General features: G+C 32.0%; 1 protein-coding gene and 1 long non-coding RNA gene across 2 annotated transcripts in view; both read right to left on the bottom strand.

Moving 5' to 3' along the window:
* Positions 1-528: 528 nt before the first annotated feature.
* LOC127730371 (uncharacterized) overlaps positions 529-19,760 on the bottom strand; it is a 123,399-nt gene continuing 104,167 nt past the window's right edge. The window contains exons 52-59 of the mRNA XM_052238748.1: positions 17,461-17,558; positions 12,024-12,193; positions 9,619-9,743; positions 9,148-9,246; positions 7,924-8,068; positions 7,442-7,540; positions 6,206-6,328; positions 529-1,933 (exon numbers count right to left, since the gene is read on the bottom strand). Of these exons, the coding sequence (XP_052094708.1) occupies positions 1,633-1,933; positions 6,206-6,328; positions 7,442-7,540; positions 7,924-8,068; positions 9,148-9,246; positions 9,619-9,743; positions 12,024-12,193; positions 17,461-17,558 (1,160 nt within the window). The 3' untranslated portion in view covers positions 529-1,632. The remainder of the gene's footprint in view (positions 1,934-6,205; positions 6,329-7,441; positions 7,541-7,923; positions 8,069-9,147; positions 9,247-9,618; positions 9,744-12,023; positions 12,194-17,460; positions 17,559-19,760) is intronic.
* On the bottom strand, positions 16,072-16,678 carry LOC127730378 (uncharacterized). The gene is made up of 3 exons (XR_007995087.1): positions 16,446-16,678; positions 16,341-16,410; positions 16,072-16,130 (listed from the first exon to the last, which is right to left on the bottom strand). It is a non-coding gene; the product is annotated as an uncharacterized LOC127730378 (long non-coding RNA).

Raw genomic sequence — 19,760 nt, 5'->3', positions numbered from 1 at the left:
TTATATTTATCATATACTCATCCTTACAGAAATCAAATCAAACCATTTATGATAAAGAAGTTTTTTTTTAAATAAAGGTGACTAAACAATTGACAATATAATACCACAGAAGAAAATAAACAAAGTACAGACAGACAAGAAACAAAACATTTATAGAAACTGCAAATACAGTATCCCAATAAAAAGCTTAAGTAATTGAAGCTACTGTTCTTAAAGGGAAAGGGGGAGGGCATAAACATAATTTAAGAGAAGCTTTATTAAAGCTATTCACATTATCTCATCAAATATAAAGTTGTTTCTAGGGTACACACATTCTTTTCCAATCGATGATACACTTAAAAAAAGTGGATGTAAAACAAGGAAAATCAAGAAATTTTACAAAATATTCAAAGTCTTCCATGATTACTCATTCAATGGGAAATTTAAGAATATGTATGGAAATTTTTCAATTTGCACTAGTATTTGGGTCAAATAAGGGCCTTATTGCCCCTACTCCTTTGTTATAAGAAAAAAACAAAGACAAAGAAATTATGACTGATATTTATTTACATTGTTATGTTAAGATTAAACAATACATATTAACAATAACCATTGACATTTAAAATATAGGAAACAACAATTTAGCAATGATTTTGTATACAAAAGCACCATATCAATCACATGGCTTGCATAAATCAGGTTTTTTCTCATAAAACACATACATATACAGAACAAAATATTAAAATCTGCTTAATATTTGTTATATTTCTATTGACATATCTCAGGTGAGAATATAGAAGTCTGGCTGATTCTTTGGAGAAAAAAGTCATCACTTTCATCATTTTTTCTCCATAGGTTGCTGAATGTAAGGTAAAAATGGACAAGATATAGTCAAAACTACATTTGTTTTAACGATGTAGACTACCCAAGCTACCTGTAATGTTGTTCTAGTCCATTACTTTATTAATGATTGGAATTCAAACAAATTTTGATAGTAAGGAAAATTTTAAGCATTGGTAATTTTACAGCAAAAGTAACATAAAATATCATAGACAATAATGTGAAATAGGTTTGACCAAAAATCTTCAACTGAAAAGTTTTCAATGGAAAGGAATCTCCCACTTATGAGTTTGAATAGTTGATAGCTATCCCACTGTCATCTCAATCACTTAAAATGATAAATAAAATTGCAACTGTTAATTATGTAAAATATATGCATAAATGTTACATACCATTAATTATAGAGCTGATGACAAGAAAATTCTCAAAATTATCCACCTTAAGGATGATGTAAAAAACATTGCAACAGAACCTTTGCCAGATATGTTGGATACTCATATTAATTTTTCAAAATGCTTTTATCTTAAATTAAATTTGGAAGTCTTACATGATAATTGAATCGCACAGTTTTATTCTATCCATATTTGAAAATTTGACATACTTAGCAGAGAATGATTTAACTATAGTCATATTTTATTCTTACTTAACTAAAATTCAATGGGAATTAACTTTTGATCCTTTCCAGCCACCTTAACAACTCTGCATATTTGAATAGATTAAAACAGAGTAATCAGAAGTCCATACAGGTAATTATTTATCTTGACATTTGGTGGTCCAATTAAAATATAATTCAACATCAACATAGGATCCTTATCACACATACCGGTATACATATACATATATTAAAAAAATACATAATACATATAGATTGCTATTATTTTGCAATGAGTTTGCATAATTATCACAGCTAACTAGATGTGCCTTCTTTGCTATCTGGTCATCAACTGGGCAAGCTTGTGACCATCCAGGTCGCTGATTATAGTTCTGTTTCTCCAACCAATCTTGTAAAGGTTGGAAGTATTCTAGGATTGGACCTACATCCATTTTACGTTGTCCTGTTAATTTCTCCATAGCTTCAGGCCAAGATACTGAGGATCCTAGTTTTAACATATCACTGTAAGATAAAAATACTCATCAATTTCACCTCATTAATGACTGTAATATCACATTAAAGTTCTTATTAAACATATAAATACTATTATAATAAAATGCTTCGCTGAGCGCAGCCAGATAAGACCGCAGAGGTCTAACCCTGAACAGTTGGGGCAAGTTTGGACACAATATTCAAGCTTGATACTGTCTGAATTTGGATTGTGATTAAATTTTTGACATAATATTCGTTTCTGACACAAAATAAATGTGGCCAAAGATCTTAAAAATTTGAAATGGGACATTTAATTTACCTAGAATGGTCTGATATCCAAAATCTAACAACATGGTTAGATTCAGCATATAAAAAAACACAAAAAATTGAATTTTAGTTGAAATCAAACAAAGTTTAATTTTAGACCCTTCAAACCTTAATATGGAATAATTTGAAAACAGGGCCCTAAATAAACAAGAGTGCACATGCTGAAATGTCTCGCCTTCTTTACTAATCATTGATATTATGTTGATAGTCCTAAATATAAAGCTTTACTACAACTATCACATACACTTGACATGATCCAAGAAAATGAGGTCAAGGTCATATAAACCAAACAAGAAATACATGTACACCTTACAATCATTCAATACACTAAATATTGTTGACCTATTGTTTATAGTTTCTAAGATACAGACTTAACCAAGAAAACTAAACATTGACCAATGAACCATGAAAATGAGGTCAGGGTCAGATGAACCATGCCAGGCAGACATGTACAGCTTGCAATCCTTCCATACAACCAATATAGTTGTCCTATTGCTTATAGTATTAGAAAACCAGACCAAAACACAAAAACTTAACACTGAGCACTGAACCTTGAAAATGAGGTCAAGGTCAAATAAAACCTGCAAGACAAACATGTTCATCATAAAATATTTCTATACACCAAATATAGATGACCTATTGCATATAGTATTAGAAAAAAAGACCAAAACTCAAAAACTTAACTTTGACCACTGAACCATGAAAATGAGGTCAAGGTCAGAAGACACATGCCAGCTAGACATGTACACCTTACAATCATTCCATACACCAAATATAGTAGACCTATTGCATACAGTATAAGAAAAACAGACCAAAACACAAAAACTTGACTATAACCACTGAACCATAAAAATGAGGTCAAGGTCAGATGACACCTGCCAGTTGGACATGTACACCTTACAGTCCTTCCATACACCGAATATGCTAGCCCTATTGCTTCTAGTATCTGAGATATGGACTTGACCACCAAAACTTAACCTTGTTCACTGATCCATGAAACGAGGTCGAGGTCAAGTGAAAACTGTCTGACAGGCATGAGGACCTTGCAAGGTACGCACATACCAAATATAGTTATCCTTTTACTCATAATAAGAGAGAAATTAACATTACAAAAAATCTTAACTTTTTTTTCAAGTAGTCACTGAACCATGAAAATGAGGGCAAGGACAATGGACATGTGACAGATGGAAACTTCGTAACATAAGGCATCTATATACAAAGAATGAAGCATCCAGGTCTTCCACCTTCTAAAATATAAAGCTTTTAAGAGGTTAGGAATGCCGCTGCCACCGCTGCATCACTATCCCTATGTCGAGCTTTCTGCGACAAAAGTCACAGGCTCGACAAAAATCTAAATGCACAGTAAGATTCAGCATATCATACAGCCGCAATCATTCAGTTTTTGATGAAATCAAACAAAGTTTAATTTTGGACCCTTTTGACCTCAATGTAGACTAATTTAAAAATGGGGCCCAATATCCAAAAAAGTAATACAAGGTTAGAACCCCCAAAAATATAAGACTTTAAATTTATCCCATTGAAATTGGTTAAAAGATTTGTATTTATTTTCAATTGAAGATTTGTTGCTATTGCGCAATACTGTGCAATTTAAGATTTCTTGCTATTGTGCAATACTGTGCTATTGCGCAATACTGTGCAATTGAAGATTTCTTGCTATTGCACAATACTGTGTTGTTGCGCAATACTGGCCAATTGAAGATTTCTTACTATTGCGCAATACTGTATAATTGAAGCGTTCTTGCTATTGCACAATACTGTGCAATTGAAGAGTTCTTGCTAATGCGCAATACTGTGCAATTGGAGATTTCTTGCTATTTTGCAATACTGTGCAACTGAAGATTTCTTGCTATTGCGCAATACTGTGCTATTGAAGATTTCATGCTATTGCCCAATACAGTGCAATTGAAGATTTCTTGCTATTGCGCAATACTGTGCTATTGCTCAATACTGTGCTATTGTGCAATACTGTGCTATTGGGCATTACTGTGCAATTGAAGATTTCTTACTATTGCGCAATACTGTGCAATTGAAGATTTCTTGCTATTGTGCAATACTGTGCAATTTAAGATTTCTTGCTATTGTGCAATACTGTGCTATTGCGCAATACTGTGCAATTGAAGATTTCTTGCTATTGCACAATACTGTGTTGTTGCGCAATACTGGCCAATTGAAGATTTCTTACTATTGCGCAATACTGTATAATTGAAGCGTTCTTGCTATTGCACAATACTGTGCAATTGAAGAGTTCTTGCTAATGCGCAATACTGTGCAATTGGAGATTTCTTGCTATTTTGCAATACTGTGCAACTGAAGATTTCTTGCTATTGCGCAATACTGTGCTATTGAAGATTTCATGCTATTGCCCAATACAGTGCAATTGAAGATTTCTTGCTATTGCGCAATACTGTGCTATTGCTCAATACTGTGCTATTGTGCAATACTGTGCTATTGGGCATTACTGTGCAATTGAAGATTTCTTACTATTGCGCAATACTGTGCAATTGAAGATTTCTTGCTATTGGGCAATACTGAGCAATTGACGATTTCTTGCTATTGCGCAATACTGTGGTATTGAACAATACTGTACTATTGTGCAATACTGTGCAATTGAAGATTTCTTGCTATTGTGCAATACTGTGCAAACATTTGAAATTTCAAAAATTTTGAAGAAAAATAAACATGAACCCCCAAAAAAAATTGGAAAAAAAAATCCCCCCAAATTTTTTGAACCCCCTCTCCCTTGGAGTAATTACCCCCCAAACTCAATCCCAGCCTTCCCTTTGTGATATGGAACCTTGTGGTACAATTTCTGAGAGATCTATACACTAACACACAAGTTATTGTCCGGAAACTACAAAAACGCTTGTTTTTGGCCCCTTTTTGGACTCTTATTCCTAAACTGTTGGTACCATAACCCCCAAAATCAATCCCAACCTTCCTTTTGTGGTATTGAACCTTCTGATAAAATTTCTTAGAGATCCATTCACTTAAACTAAAGTTATTGTCCTGAAACCAAATGTGTCTTCGGACGACGCCGCCGACAACGACACCATAGCATTATACGACGCAAACATTTTTTTGCGGTCGTACAAAAATGATATTCAAGAATTTTAAGATTTAAGATGATAGAAGTAATATTATTATAGTTTTTATTTCATGTTGGTCAATCTTTGATTCTCTTTGCATATTTAGTGGACTGTTATTTGTCTTTTTTTTTTTTTATTCTTTTGATCATGGTGCTTATTTTGTGGTTATTAATTGCTCTTTTGGTAACTTCCCCCCCCCCCCCTTTTACCCCCAACATTTCCTGGGGATGAAGCCTCAAAAACATCTAACCTATTCTATTAAACTTTGTAACTACAAAAATCAAAGAAACAATTATGTTGTTCCTTTTATCCATTATCATCAAGATATACTAGTGCTACTATAAATTCTGTTATTTTACAGAGCACCCTGAAAATTAGAAGAAATTGAAGCTGAGTGGTATAAGCTGTAAATTGGACTACCCTTCTTACAGGGAAGTGTTTGGATATTAAATTGCCTGATTTCAGTGAAGTAAATAAACGGCCTGTGTCACTGTGTCAATGACTGTCATTGTTTTTAACTAAGTGTCCATTTTGTCCTGTAGGGGATTTGATTTCAATGGTATATCTATAGTAGTATTAGTTATATCTATTTAAAACTTTTCTCAACTCTTGACAATTAAGAGCTTGACAGATATTTACGGTACTTATCTATTTTTAAAGACAGTATGTTGACTTCTGATGTTATTGTATTGATGGGCTGTTATCACATTGACTATTACTCCAGATCTCAATTTACTCACACTGCAGTGAAAAACTTCTAGGCATAAAAAAGATAACTGTCAGGCAGTACTGATTCTTCAAATTCCTAGTGTAGTACAAACATCAGTAAGTTTCTACTGTATAGATTTATTGAGTTGAAGGACCTTACCTTAATAGTTTACCAGCTTCTTTAGATCTGTAAATATCACATCTATGTAATGGTCCGGTATGTCCTGCAGCATCACATAAAGCTTTATGAAACTGGAACTGTACCACATAACTTATAAAATATCTAAAAATAGAAAAGTCATTATAAAACGTGCTGTATCACATAAAGCTGTATGAAACTGGAACACATAACTTATAAAATATCTAAAAGTAGAATAGACATTGTCAATCATGAAGCATCACTTTAAAATACATCAAACAGTATTCACAGAAAAAGATGAATATTAAAGGGTTCTGATAAACAATTAAATCTTTGCAGAGCTGACTGAACAATAGACTACATCACAAACATAAAAACTCATTGAATTTATCCTTGTCATTTTGTTTTAAGAATTAAAGATGTTCAGCTCAGCTTGAAAGCTGTTCCTAAATAACAATCTAAATATGCAGTTCAATACAATGTACACAGTATAATTGATAAACAACAATAGAAATAACAGTTGGACTGTTTCCATGTAATATCCATCTTTATATTCTCAATTATTGCATAATGTAAAATAAGTAGAGGTGGTATGATGCCAATGAGACAACTTTCTACCAGAGTACAAATGACAGAGATTTACACAACTATAGGTTATCGTTCAGCCTTAAACAATCAGCAAAACCCATACTGTATAATCAGCTATAAAAAGACCCTGACATGACAAAATGTGAAACAATTCACGGGTTATTAACCCACTTTAATTTAACAACTACATGAAATTGAGAATGGAAATGGGGAATGTGTCAAAGAGACAACAACCCGACCATAGAGCAGACAACAGCCGAAGGCCACCAACGGGTCTTCAATGCAATACATAGCATACTTCATTTGAGGATTAGGGCCTCGGTGGCCGAGTGGTCTAAGTAGTTACTACTGTAATCACTAGCTAGTCAACACTGAGGTTGTGAGTTCAAACCCGGCTTGTGCGGGTGCACTTGACTCCAATCTTAATTGACTAGGATTGTCAGTTTTCCTATCGAAGGTCGCTGGTTTTCTCCGGGCACTCAGACTTCCTCCACCAATAAAAACTGGCCGCCAGGAAATAGCCCAAAAGCAGTGCTTTAAAGAGGCGTTAAAACACAGAAAATCAAAATCAAATCAAATCATTTGAGGATTTCTTTTCATTCATATGATGCTCAAATATTCTCATCCAACTTACAAGTCATTTTATTTAATATTGATAGAAAGTCTTACCTTATGTAAGCCACATTTGCAGGAATGTGATATTTTGATCCAGGATCAAAATCATCATCTGTTCTCTTTACAGGGGGAGAAATACCCTGATATCTGCATCTGTAGTACAAATACATGTCAAGTAAGTTTATAGGCCTTGATAAGAAAAATAGAAGGCTAATTAAACAGTTCCAAATCATGTACTATGTATAAAGTTTATAAAAAATGAGAGATAGTTTTACAAAGAATACATGAGAATAAGAGATTTTAACTTTTTACTTGTAGAATTTAACAGTTCTGATTACCACAGTTTTATATATAAAAGTGATTTGTTCATAATTTCGTTTTTCGTCAGCTTTGCTATCAAAATGATGTTAAACACCAAACTTAAACTTAAAATTGTTATATTGTAAGTTTTAAAATAGGAATTGTTTTGCAATTTAAATTAAAACTAAAATCAAAATTTGCAGCTACTTAACGGATATTTAGTCAAAAATGGGTACCTTAATTGCCACCATTTATCATTCATTCTAGCTGGTATTGTCTCACGACTAAACACACTCCATCTCCATTTATCTATTAGGTATCCAAATGGTAAAAATGCTACTTTGTCTAATGCTCTCTGCATCAAAAAGTTTATATCAGCCTCTATAACATAAGTACACAAGACCTTATAAAAAGATATTTTTAAGCATCAATATCCAAATTATATCTACAGCTTTTTATATTTCAATCTTATTGAAATAAAATGAAAATAAAGAAGGAACAAAAAGTCATTAAAATATGGCATTATCAAGCTCAAAGTAAACGAAAGAATATCACATCAGTTTACCTAAATGAAGTTTTTTATTAAAGGACTAGAATCTTTAGTTTGTAATCATGTTTCAGTCTCGTTGAAATCTCGTTCTGGAATTATTTCCAAAACATTTGATACAAGTGGAAAATATCAATGAATTTATAAAATATTATAATCAAATTTAACTCTGTGAAAAAAATTGTGTATTTACAATAAGTAGTTTTTGAGTAATAAAATTTTCAAATTTTAATACAGATCAGTATCATTAGCCAAAATGTTGAGAAAATGGGTGAGGGGTACAAGAAATGATTTTACCAGAAACATGTACATCCCATATCAATTTTTTCTTTTTTCAAATTTCTTAGATATGTATTTTTTCAATCATTTATAAGAAAGGAATTGAAAAAATATGCTAATTGTTCTAAAAAAAGAGAAAAATCACAAATTTACAAAATTGACAGCATGATAAATTTGACACGAAAAAAAAACAAAATTTTATAAAACTTTCTTATATTAACACCTACCTATAGTTTTTATTAAGTTAAATTTATTCAGATTGGTCCACTGCATCTTTTATTGAAAGTATGAAAAAAAAGTTTAATTGTGAAACTGTGATTTTTTTCATGATAATAGCCCCAAAATGGGTAAAAATTGATGAAAAATGGGAAAATCATCAGAATTGGGTACTTTCAAATGGCCGTAACAAAAAAAGAATTCCACCACCATATGATTTTTTTCTTCACCAATTATTTTTTTACAGTCATATAAACCCAAAAATCAGGTTTAGAAAAAAAGTTTAATTCTAGAAATTTTAGGGTCCTCAGAGGTGTACATCCTTAACCAATCTATAGTATATGTAGACATGATTTACAATTATCATTTCATTTTTAAATAAAAACATTGTCCTTTTGTGTATGTAAATTAAGCTTACCTTCATCATTTTCTACTTTTTCTAACAGATTTATTTTATGTAAATGTTCAGGAGTAGAAACAGACAGTGCCATAACATCTCCTATAGCTTCATGGAATCCTAAAAACAAAGCAAGAAGATAACATCTTTTCCCAAGTAAGTTACAAAAGATCTAAACTTTCTACATCAAGCACAACATTTTTTATTTCAAATCTAAGCCAATTTAAATATTATTTCTCCACTTGAGGAAATCATAAAATTTCCTTCATTTTAAGGAATAAAGGTGAATTGAGAAATATTAAATGAAGAACTTAAGATGTGAATTCACAATAAAACAAGAAACAACATCAATGGGTGTTTTTTAAACTGTACCAAATACATGCATTATACTGTTACAGGGTCCACACCACATTAGATAAAATGGGAAAAGGTAAAACTTTACAATGCCTGGAATCCCTCAAATTGAAGTATCTATTATGGATAAAATCTTACCACTGTTAGCACCCTCCCTGAATTTCACTGGTTGATTTTTATACTGCAAGAAGTACTGTACATGACCCATCTCATGGTGGATAACAAATAAATTCTCCATGGTTACTGTAGTACACATCTTTATTCTGAAAGAATCATACAGCGACATCTTATATATCTTTGTACTAGCTACTTGTGAGCAAATTTTGTTTAAAAAGATGTATTATCAATTTTTTTCATAAAAATAGTTGACTGATTTATTTCCCTTGCAAGTACTGTTTCCCTTGTGCATTTTAAGACTTTTTAGTTAAAAAAGAAGGATTCTTAAGAAGATCAACTGGACTCTTTCCTTAAAGGATGTGAATACCAGTTTATTCTCTAACTCCACTGTGTTCTACACACAGTTCTTTGTTCAATGTAACTTCACAGCACGCCATGTTACACGTTAATCTTCTCATTTGTTTACAATGGTCACTTTGCTTGCTTTAAAATTCATATGGACAGTACAAAATTATATTCAATAATGACGCCAACCATTAAATATATTTAATACCTGAAATCCTTACAATTATAGAAATCCCAAGCTGAAGCATGGCAGACCATTTGTACACTATATAAATAACACATAGCTGAGAGGGTGATAGAGCAGATTGTTACCCCGAGAAAACATTGTCAACGGAGGTGAAGCCAAGGTTGACAATGCTTTTTGGAGGGGTACCAATCTGCTCTATCACCCTCTCAGCTATGTGTTATTTAATTTATTATACTGAGTGTCCTATCAATATTGTCTTTTACTGTTGAATTTTAAATTTAAAGTATTTTACAATGACGTCACGTACATAACAACTTTAAACAAGAGTGCACACGCTGAAATGTCTCGCCTTCTTTACTTTCCATTGATTTTATGTTGATAGTCCTAAATACAAAGCTTTACTACAAGTAACACATAAACTTAACATGATCCAAGAAAATGAGGTCAAGGTCAGATAAACCAAACGAGAAATACATGTACACCTTACAATCATTCAATAAACCAAACATAGTTGACCTATTGCTTATTGTTTCTAAGAAACAGTCTTAAACAAGAAAACTTAACATTGACCAATGAACCATGAAAATGAGGTCAAGGTCAGATGAACCATGCCAGACATACATGTACACCTTACAATCAATTTAGGCATTAAATATAGTTGACCTATTGCTTATAGTATCTAAGAAACAAACTTAACCACGAAAACTTAACATTGACCAATGAACCATGAAAATGAGGTCAAGGTCAGATGATACCTGCCAGACAGACATATACACCTTACAATCCTTCCATACATCAAATATAGTTGATCTATTGCTTATAGTTGAAGAAAAACAGACCAAAACACAAAAACTCAACACTGAGAAATGAACCGTGAAAATGAGGTCAAGATTAAATAAAACCTGTGAGACAGACATGTACATCATAAAATATTTCCATACACCATATATAGTTGACCTATTGCATATAGTATTAGAAAAAAAGACCAAAACTCAAAAACTTAACTTTGACCACTGAACCATGAAAATGAGGTCAAGGTCAGATGACACCTACCAGTTTGACATGTACACCTTACATTCATTCCATATACCAAATATAGTAGACCTACTGCTTATAGTATCTGATATATGGACTTGACCACGAAAACTTAACCTTGTTCACTGATCCATGAAATGAGGTCTAGGTCAAATGAAAATTGTCTGACTGGCATGAGGACCTTGCAAGGTACGCACATACTAAATATAGTTATCCTATTACTCATAATAAGAAAGAAATTAACATTACAAAAAATGTTGACTTATTTTTCAAGTAGTCACTGAACCATGAAAATGAGGTCAAGGACAATGGACATATGACAGACAGAAACTTCATAACATAAGGCATCTATATACAAAGAATGAAGCATCCAGGTCTTCTAGCTTCTAAAATATAAAGCTTTTAAGAAGTTAGCTAAAGCCGCCGCCGGATCACTATCCCTATGTCGAGCTTTCTGCGACAAAAGTTGCAAGCTCGACAAAAGTCGCAGGCTCGACAAAAAATCAACATAAGTTTAGCAAGGTTTTTTATATTATTATTTTGAGCCTATGAAAAAGTTCTGAGCCAAAACTTGGAACTTAAGCATTGTCTTTAATTATTTGATGTAAATTCAATTTGTTATCCTTTAAACTATTGATTTTTGATTGGTCTGCACGAGAGGGTGACATTCAAAAAAATTGTCTCCCGCTCAGCCATGGGATAGAGTAAATTGTCTCCCTCGTATTAGCCAATCAAAATCTGGCATTTAAACATGAAGTATAATAGATTAAATATATTTAATACCTGAAGTCCTTTCGATTATAGAAATCCCAAGCAGAAGCATGGCAGACCATTTGTACACATTAAATATATTTAATACCTAAAGTCCTTTCTATTATAGAAATCCCAAGCTGAAGCATGGCAGACCATTTGTACACCAGGAGGATTTACCATTATGGTATCATTCCAGAATGTTGATGGCATCTTTTCCAGTCCCAATGATGTGAAAAATTCTTCTGCCACTTCAAACATTTTCCTTGGTGTATATCCCTGTCATAAATTTAAATTAAATTCTTTACACTCTTTTTAATGAATAAGAATATAAATACAAAATAATAACAATGTTTATACTAGGATTGATGAATAAAGAAGCAGTATGGTGATAATTACCATATATATGTTGTGTACAAGTTATCATTTTGTACAAATTATAATTTGTACAAAAAAATTGTACAAATTATAATTTGTATTTTGACTTTGTACAAATTATAATTTGTACAAAAGGTGCTTGTACAAATTACAATTTGTACAAAATAAGGCTTAATTTCACTTATAACTTGTACAATAATTTATCATATGGATATTGTGATAAAAAAAAAGTGTTGATACCCACTATAAAAACTTTTCAATGCTATTTTTAAAGTTATATTGATTCATTCATATTGCCCAGGTTATAAATTGAACTCCTGTTCACTGGTCTTTCACATGGTCATTAACAAAAGTAAAAGTTAAGGTGTTCAAAAAAATAGCTAGTATTGTTGATCAACAGGATAAATTATATCAAGAAGTTCAGCAATTTGCTGAGAATAACACATCTAAGCACATCCATCTTTATACTAGCTATAGGGACAAATTGAATGAGTTAATTTCTAAAGTTAAAAATGCAAAAGAGGTATAAGATAGGTTTATCTTCATCTTCTTTGCCCAAGGAACTTTTGCCAAATCTTGAAACTGAGGAAGATTTGGAGAAAGTGTTCAAAGAGGTTTCAGAGGAGAACAGTGACACTGAGATTGATGGCACGGATGAAAACACAGATGCTGAATCGGTAGAATCAGAAGGAGAACCTAACGGTTCTGTGACTGATAGTGAAACTGGATCAACTAGTACAACTATTGAAGTTGTATCAGAGGAAGTCGAAACCCCAATCATTCGTGCAATAAAATGCGCATTGTCTGGCCAACAAATCCAAGCAGATGTCCTTACAAGAAATACAAAACAGAAACTGAGTGAGTTATCTGTTGGAGACAATGTTATTATCCCAATACCACAGTATGACAGAGCACCGACCGATCCGAGGAATATACAAGGTGTTGTTGTAGAAGTAGGAAATTTTGACTATCGTGTAAGGACAATAGCTGGTAATTTATCAGGAGTCTTAAGCAGAAACCAACTAGAATCAATTAGTGACTCTTCTTTGTCCGTTACACAAATTCCAGATTAACAACTTTCCCTAAGGGAAGCTGTGAAAAATTTTCAAAAACTGGTGGACAGGGTTATCTCTCTTGCTAATGTAAAGGCGGTTGTAACAATTCAAAGTGTAAATGCAAAAAGCAGAATGTATTGTGTAATTCAAGGTGTCATGGTTCGCTCACCTGCTCCAACAAATAAGAGCATTATATATTATTGTATAGTATTGTAAATAGAGTTATCGGTGTGTTTCATATTGATTCGTAATTAAAATTTAAATTATTTTGTATCATTTGATTTGAAACTTATTCTATGTAAAATATTGAAAGACCAGTGAACAGGAGTTCAATATATAACCTCAAGGCAATATAAATAAATCAATATAACTTTAAAAATAGCATTGAAAAGTTTTTATAGTGGGTATCAACACTTTTTTTTATCACAATATCCATATGATAAATTATTGTACAAGTTATAAGTGAAATTAAGCCTTATTTTGTACAAATTATAATGTGTACAGGCATTTTTTGTACAAATTACAATTTGTACAAAGTCAAAATACAAATTATAATTTGTACAATTTTTTTGTACAAATTATAATTTGTACAAAATGATAACTTGTACACAACATATACATTATTTCAAAAAAGCTCACTTTGCAAAATAAAGTTAAAATCTTGTGTTTCACTGTTTGAATTATACATCTCAAACAATTTCAATTTCTTATTCATTCCATGTTTTATGCCATTTTGAACAGTATTCCATTTTCATGGTTCATCCATCAACAGTAAATTGTATTGCTTAGATCAATTTCTTATTTACTCCAAGAAATATTTCTATAAGTCCAATTATATTACACCCAAACTCTAGGTGTGGAGGAAAATCACACTTTTCTTAAGTACTACTAAACAGTATGACTTCATATTTGGTTAGATTTCATATGGGACCATTGGACATACAGAATTTCCATAGATTAACTTGTATCCAGTAGTCTTATTCATACAAAATACATATACAGGCTTGATAGTTTGGGGAAACATGATTTATTTATTATTTGTAATTGGCTTTCAACTAGCTTTCAGAAAATGCAAGTACTCTTATTTCAGTGCTTTGTGTTTATTGTTTTATACTAATTGTTTTTGTGCCCCATACCAATCTTTTAAAATAAGTCAATTGCAACTGATTTTTACAGTTTTTTCATGTGTTATTACACCATTATCCCAGCCTTTTATAGCCAAGTATAGGGTATATGGGTTTTTCCCATTATTGAAGGCCATAAGGTGGCATATAATTGCTCACAACCACTTCATTATAACTCTGGTGGATAGTTGTCTCATAGGCAATCATACCACATCTCCTTATTTTTATATTGATAGGTTGATTTCTTTGTCATCTGCATAAGCAAATTGGAAATTTTTTCAAAATCAATTGCTCCTTAAAAGCATGACAGATATCTCAACTTATGTAGTATAAAATAAATGTGGACACAGATGATGCCCCGCTTGCATATCATATAGTTATAAAGGGACATAACTGAATAACGGTAAAAGTGAAGCTACCCAAATTGGAACTTGATCTGAGTTTTGTGGTAATAAGCATTGTGTGTATGTCTCATAACATTTGGTTGAGGCTAACTTAAGTAGAGAACAGAAACTAAAAATTCAGCAATTTTTCTATTTGTAAACACGCATAACTCTAGAACAGTTGTGTATAAGTTTTATTACATTTGGTAGAGACAAACTAAAGTTAGAGAATGGAAATGAAAAATTCAGCAATTTTTATGTTTAAAAAGGGACATAACTCAATAATGTAAAAGTGTCGCCACCAAATTTCGTACTTAATCTGTATCATGTAGTACTAAGCATTGTGTATAAGTTTCATAACATTTGGTTGAGGCAAACTAAAGTTAGAAAACGGAAACAAAAAATTTGTACTTGATCTTAGTTTTGTGGTAATGAAATATTGTGTTTAGGTTTCACAATGTTTGGTTTGGGCAAACTTAAGTTACAGAATGGAAACTAAAAATTTTGCCATCTTTCGATTTATAAAGGGCATAACTCAATAATGGTTAAAGTGAGACTACCCAAATTCAACTTGATCTGTGTTTTATCAGTGGAAGTCAAAATTAAACATTGCATTGTATAAATCATTGATTGTAGTTGATTCAACTATAATCATGGACAAAGGAAGATAACTCCAATTTTAGAAATTACTTGATATTTAGAAGAAAATAAAAATTTTGCAATTTTTCCATTTATAAAGGGGCATAACTCTAGAATGGTTAAAGTGACGCCACCAAAATTCAAACTTGATCTGTGTTTTGTGGTATTAAGCATTGTGTATAAGTTTCATAACATTTGTTTGAGGCAAACTTAAGTTAGAGAACGGAAACTAATAAATTTGCATTTTTTCCATTTATAAAGGGGCATAACTCTAGAACGGTTAAAGTGACACCACCAAAATTCAAACTTGATCTGTATATTGTGGTAATAAGCATTGTGAATAAGATTCATAACATTTAGTTGAGGCAAACTCAAGTTAGAGAACGGAAACCAATTTTGGGAAGTACGTGATGAATAATAATGATGAATGAGAAATAAAAGTATAAAGGATAGGATGTTAACCTATATATATAACTATTGTTAAACATTGATTTTGCCTGATCTCTCATTGCTTGTTAAACAATGATTTTACCTGATCTCTCATGGCTTGTTAAACATTGATTTTGCCTGATCTCTCATGGCTTGTTAAACAATGATTTTACCTGATCTCTCATGGCTTGTTAAACAATGATTTTACCTGATCTCTCATGTCTTGTTAAACAATGATTTTACCTGATCATTCATGGCTTGTTAAATGATGATTTTAACTGATCTCTCATGGCTTGTTAAACAATGATTTTACCTGATCATTCATGGCTTGTTAAACGATGATTTTACCTGATCATTCATGGCTTGTTAAACAATGATTTTACCTGATCTCTCATGGCTTGTTAAACAATAATTTTACCTGATCTCTCATGGCTTGTTAAACAATGATTTTACCTGATCTCTCATGGCTTGTTAAACAATGATTTTACCTGATCTCTCATGGCTTGTTAAACAATTTTTTTACCTGATCATTCATGGCTTGTTAAACAATGATTTTACCTGATCTCTCATGGCTTGTTAAACATTGATTTTGCCTGATCTCTCATGGCTTGTTAAACAATGATTTTACCTGATCTCTCATGGCTTGTTAAACAATGATTTTACCTGATCTCTCATGGCTTGTTAAACATTGATTTTGCCTGATCTCTCATGGCTTGTTAAACAATGATTTTACCTAATCTCTCATGGCTAGTTAAACATTGATTTTGCCTGATCTCTCATGGCTTGGTAAACAATGATTTTACCTGATCTCTCATGGCTTGTTAAACAATGATTTTACCTGATCATTCATGGCTTGTTAAACGATGATTTTACCTGATTTCTCATGGCTTGCTAAACAAAGATTTTACCTGATCATTCATGGCTTATTAAACAATGATTTTACCTGATCTCTCATGGCTTGTAAAACAATAATTTTACCTGATCTTTCATGGCTTGTTTAAACAATGATTTTACCTGATCTCTCATGGCTTGTAAAACAATGATTTTACCTGATCTCTCATAGCTTGTTAAGCATTTATTTAACTATACTCTTGTGGCTTGTTAAACATTGATTTTATCTGTTCTCTCATGGCTTAGTAAACATTCATTTTACCTGATCTCTCATGGCTTGTTAAACATTTATTTTACCTGATCTCTCATGGTTTGTTAAACAATGATTTTACATGACCTCTCATGGCTTGTTAAACAATGATTTTACCTAATCTGTCATGGCTTGTTAAACTTTTATATTACCTGTTCTCTCATGGCTTAGTAAACATTCATTTTACCTGATCTCTCATGGCTTGTTAAACATTTATTTTACCTGATCTCTCATGGCTTGTTAAACAATGATTTTATCTGATCTCTCGTGGCTTGTTAAACAATGATATTACCTGATCATTCATGGCTTGTTTAACATTTATTTTACCTGATCTCTCATGGCTTGTTAAACATTTATTTTACCTGATCTCTCATATCTTGTTAAACATTTATTTTACCTGATCTCTCATGGCTTGTGTGACATCAATGTCTTCTTTATTTTTAAATGGTACAAGTAAATGATAGATGTTATTCCAATGCTGGCCCCACATGTTACCTGTTAAACATAACTTTGTTTAATAATAATGGAAGGCAATAAAAGGTATATATAAGTTTTCCATAAGTTTCAACAGTAACATTTGAAAAGAATAAATAAAAATGTACAAGGTGCAGGCAAAGAACAGCTTACATCTGCTTTTATACAAAGGGATACATTTACACTTAAATCTTAATCAGATAACTACAGGTTCCAAGGAATCTAAATCGCTCACCTGTATTACTTTGGTTGATAAAAAATACAAATTACAATTGGCTTGATTCCCAATTATCAATCCTGTACATTTTCAAAACATCTTTTCTTGTAATTTCATTAGAGAATTGGCAGTCATTTATAATATTAAGAGAGCAATACTGTTTTGAGTATAAAAAGGTTATTTTGTTAACTTCCTGATTAAAATCGAAAGTGAAATTTGGACCATTTACTCATACCTGTCAACCTATGAAAATGAAAATGTGCAGGTCATGACCTGCATTGAAGAAGAAAATCTCAGGTCATAACGCATACAAACTTTTTTTCAGCTGAATTTAAGTATTTCTTTATATTTTAAATCGAACAGTTTCCAAAATATGTTCACATAGTGAAGTACTAACTGAAAATAATTTAAAGCTTTAATTTTATTTTTTCATTGCATAATAAGCCATTGAACTATTGATGTGTTATACTTTGTCATTTCAAACCAAGCCATACCCCCTCATCTTGTTTCATTCATAGTTTTATATCAATTCTCAAGCTACATGCTTCCCAATATGTATCATATTGTGCAGTCTCTAAATTGGTTGATATTGGAATATAATGATCGATGAGGGTGGTTTTTAATGACCTTGACAACCCATGAGGGTCTTGCATGGTCAGTTGTAATATAATAAAAAAATTAAGCATTTAAAGGAAGTAGAGATTAAAAAAAAAGAATGTGTCAATAGTACACGGATGCCCCACTCGCACTATCCTTTTCTATGTTCAGTGGACTGTGAAATTGTGGTCAAAACTCTAATTTGGCATTGAAATTAGAAAGATCATATTATAGGAAACATGTGTACTAATTTTCAAGTTGATTGGACTTCAACTTCATCAAAAACTACCATGACCAAAGACTTTAGCTTGAAGCGAGCACTATCATTTTCTATGTTCAGTGGACCGTGAAATTGGGGTCAAAACTCTAATTTGGCATTAAAATTATAAAGATCATACCATAGGGAACATGTGTACTAAGTTTCAAGTTGATTGGACTTCAACTTGACCAACAAATTTAACCTGAAGCGGGACAGATGGATGAATGGACGAACCAACAAACGGATGCACAGACCGAAAAACATAATGCCCCTAGGTGGGGCATAAAAATAATTTTCAAAATAATTTTCAAAATAATTTTCAAAATAATTTTTTAATTGTTCTAAGGTAGAAAAATAAAAGAATGTAATATTCTGATATGTATTTGCATTTAATTTGTTTTAGATTTAATCTTTTTACAAAAACAAAACATAAAATTAAGGAGCATATTGTGAAAGGTGACAAAAAAGAGGAAATAAACCGAATTTATTGTCAAACAACTTTGAAATAGACAAATTATTTATGACCTAAAGCTAAGGTAATTGGTGTTATTAAACAGTGTGTTTAACACCAAAGCTGTCAAGTGAAGCCATGCATTTAATGGGTCACTTTATTTGACAGTTAACACAGCTAGTTGAACTTCCTGTCCAGGAAGAATTATGAATTTGCCGATATTTCAAAGGAAAATCACTTATGAATCAGTCTAAAGGCTCAAGAATCCGGGTGAAAATGGGTCATTTTCCCGAATTCCCGGGTTATTTAACGACCCAGCGGGTATTTAAAAAATCCCGGGTATGGGGTGAAATTCTCGGGTGTGACCGGCAGGATACGGGTCAGTTGACAGGTATGATTTACTAATTAATCATCCACCACAATTACTTCAGTATTACACAAAATCTCATAGAGTTTGAAAAGTTTAATGAACATCCTATGAATACATTACAAATTTAAGCACCTTAACATAATTTTCATCTCTGTATGATATCCCATTTAAAAGATGATTGATATATTAAATGACTTCCTTGGACTGGTATCCTGTAACTGGGATCCTATTCCATATATTGAAAGCTCTATAACCTATTAGTTGAAAGAAGCATAAGAGAATTGCCAAAATGAGTGATGTTAAACTTTAATGGATGACACCACTTTTCT

Source organism: Mytilus californianus, unplaced genomic scaffold (assembly GCF_021869535.1).
Source record: "Mytilus californianus isolate M0D057914Y unplaced genomic scaffold, xbMytCali1.0.p SCAF_2, whole genome shotgun sequence".
NCBI lineage: Eukaryota > Metazoa > Mollusca > Bivalvia > Mytilida > Mytilidae > Mytilus > Mytilus californianus.
This window is presented reverse-complemented; position numbering and strand designations above follow the sequence as displayed.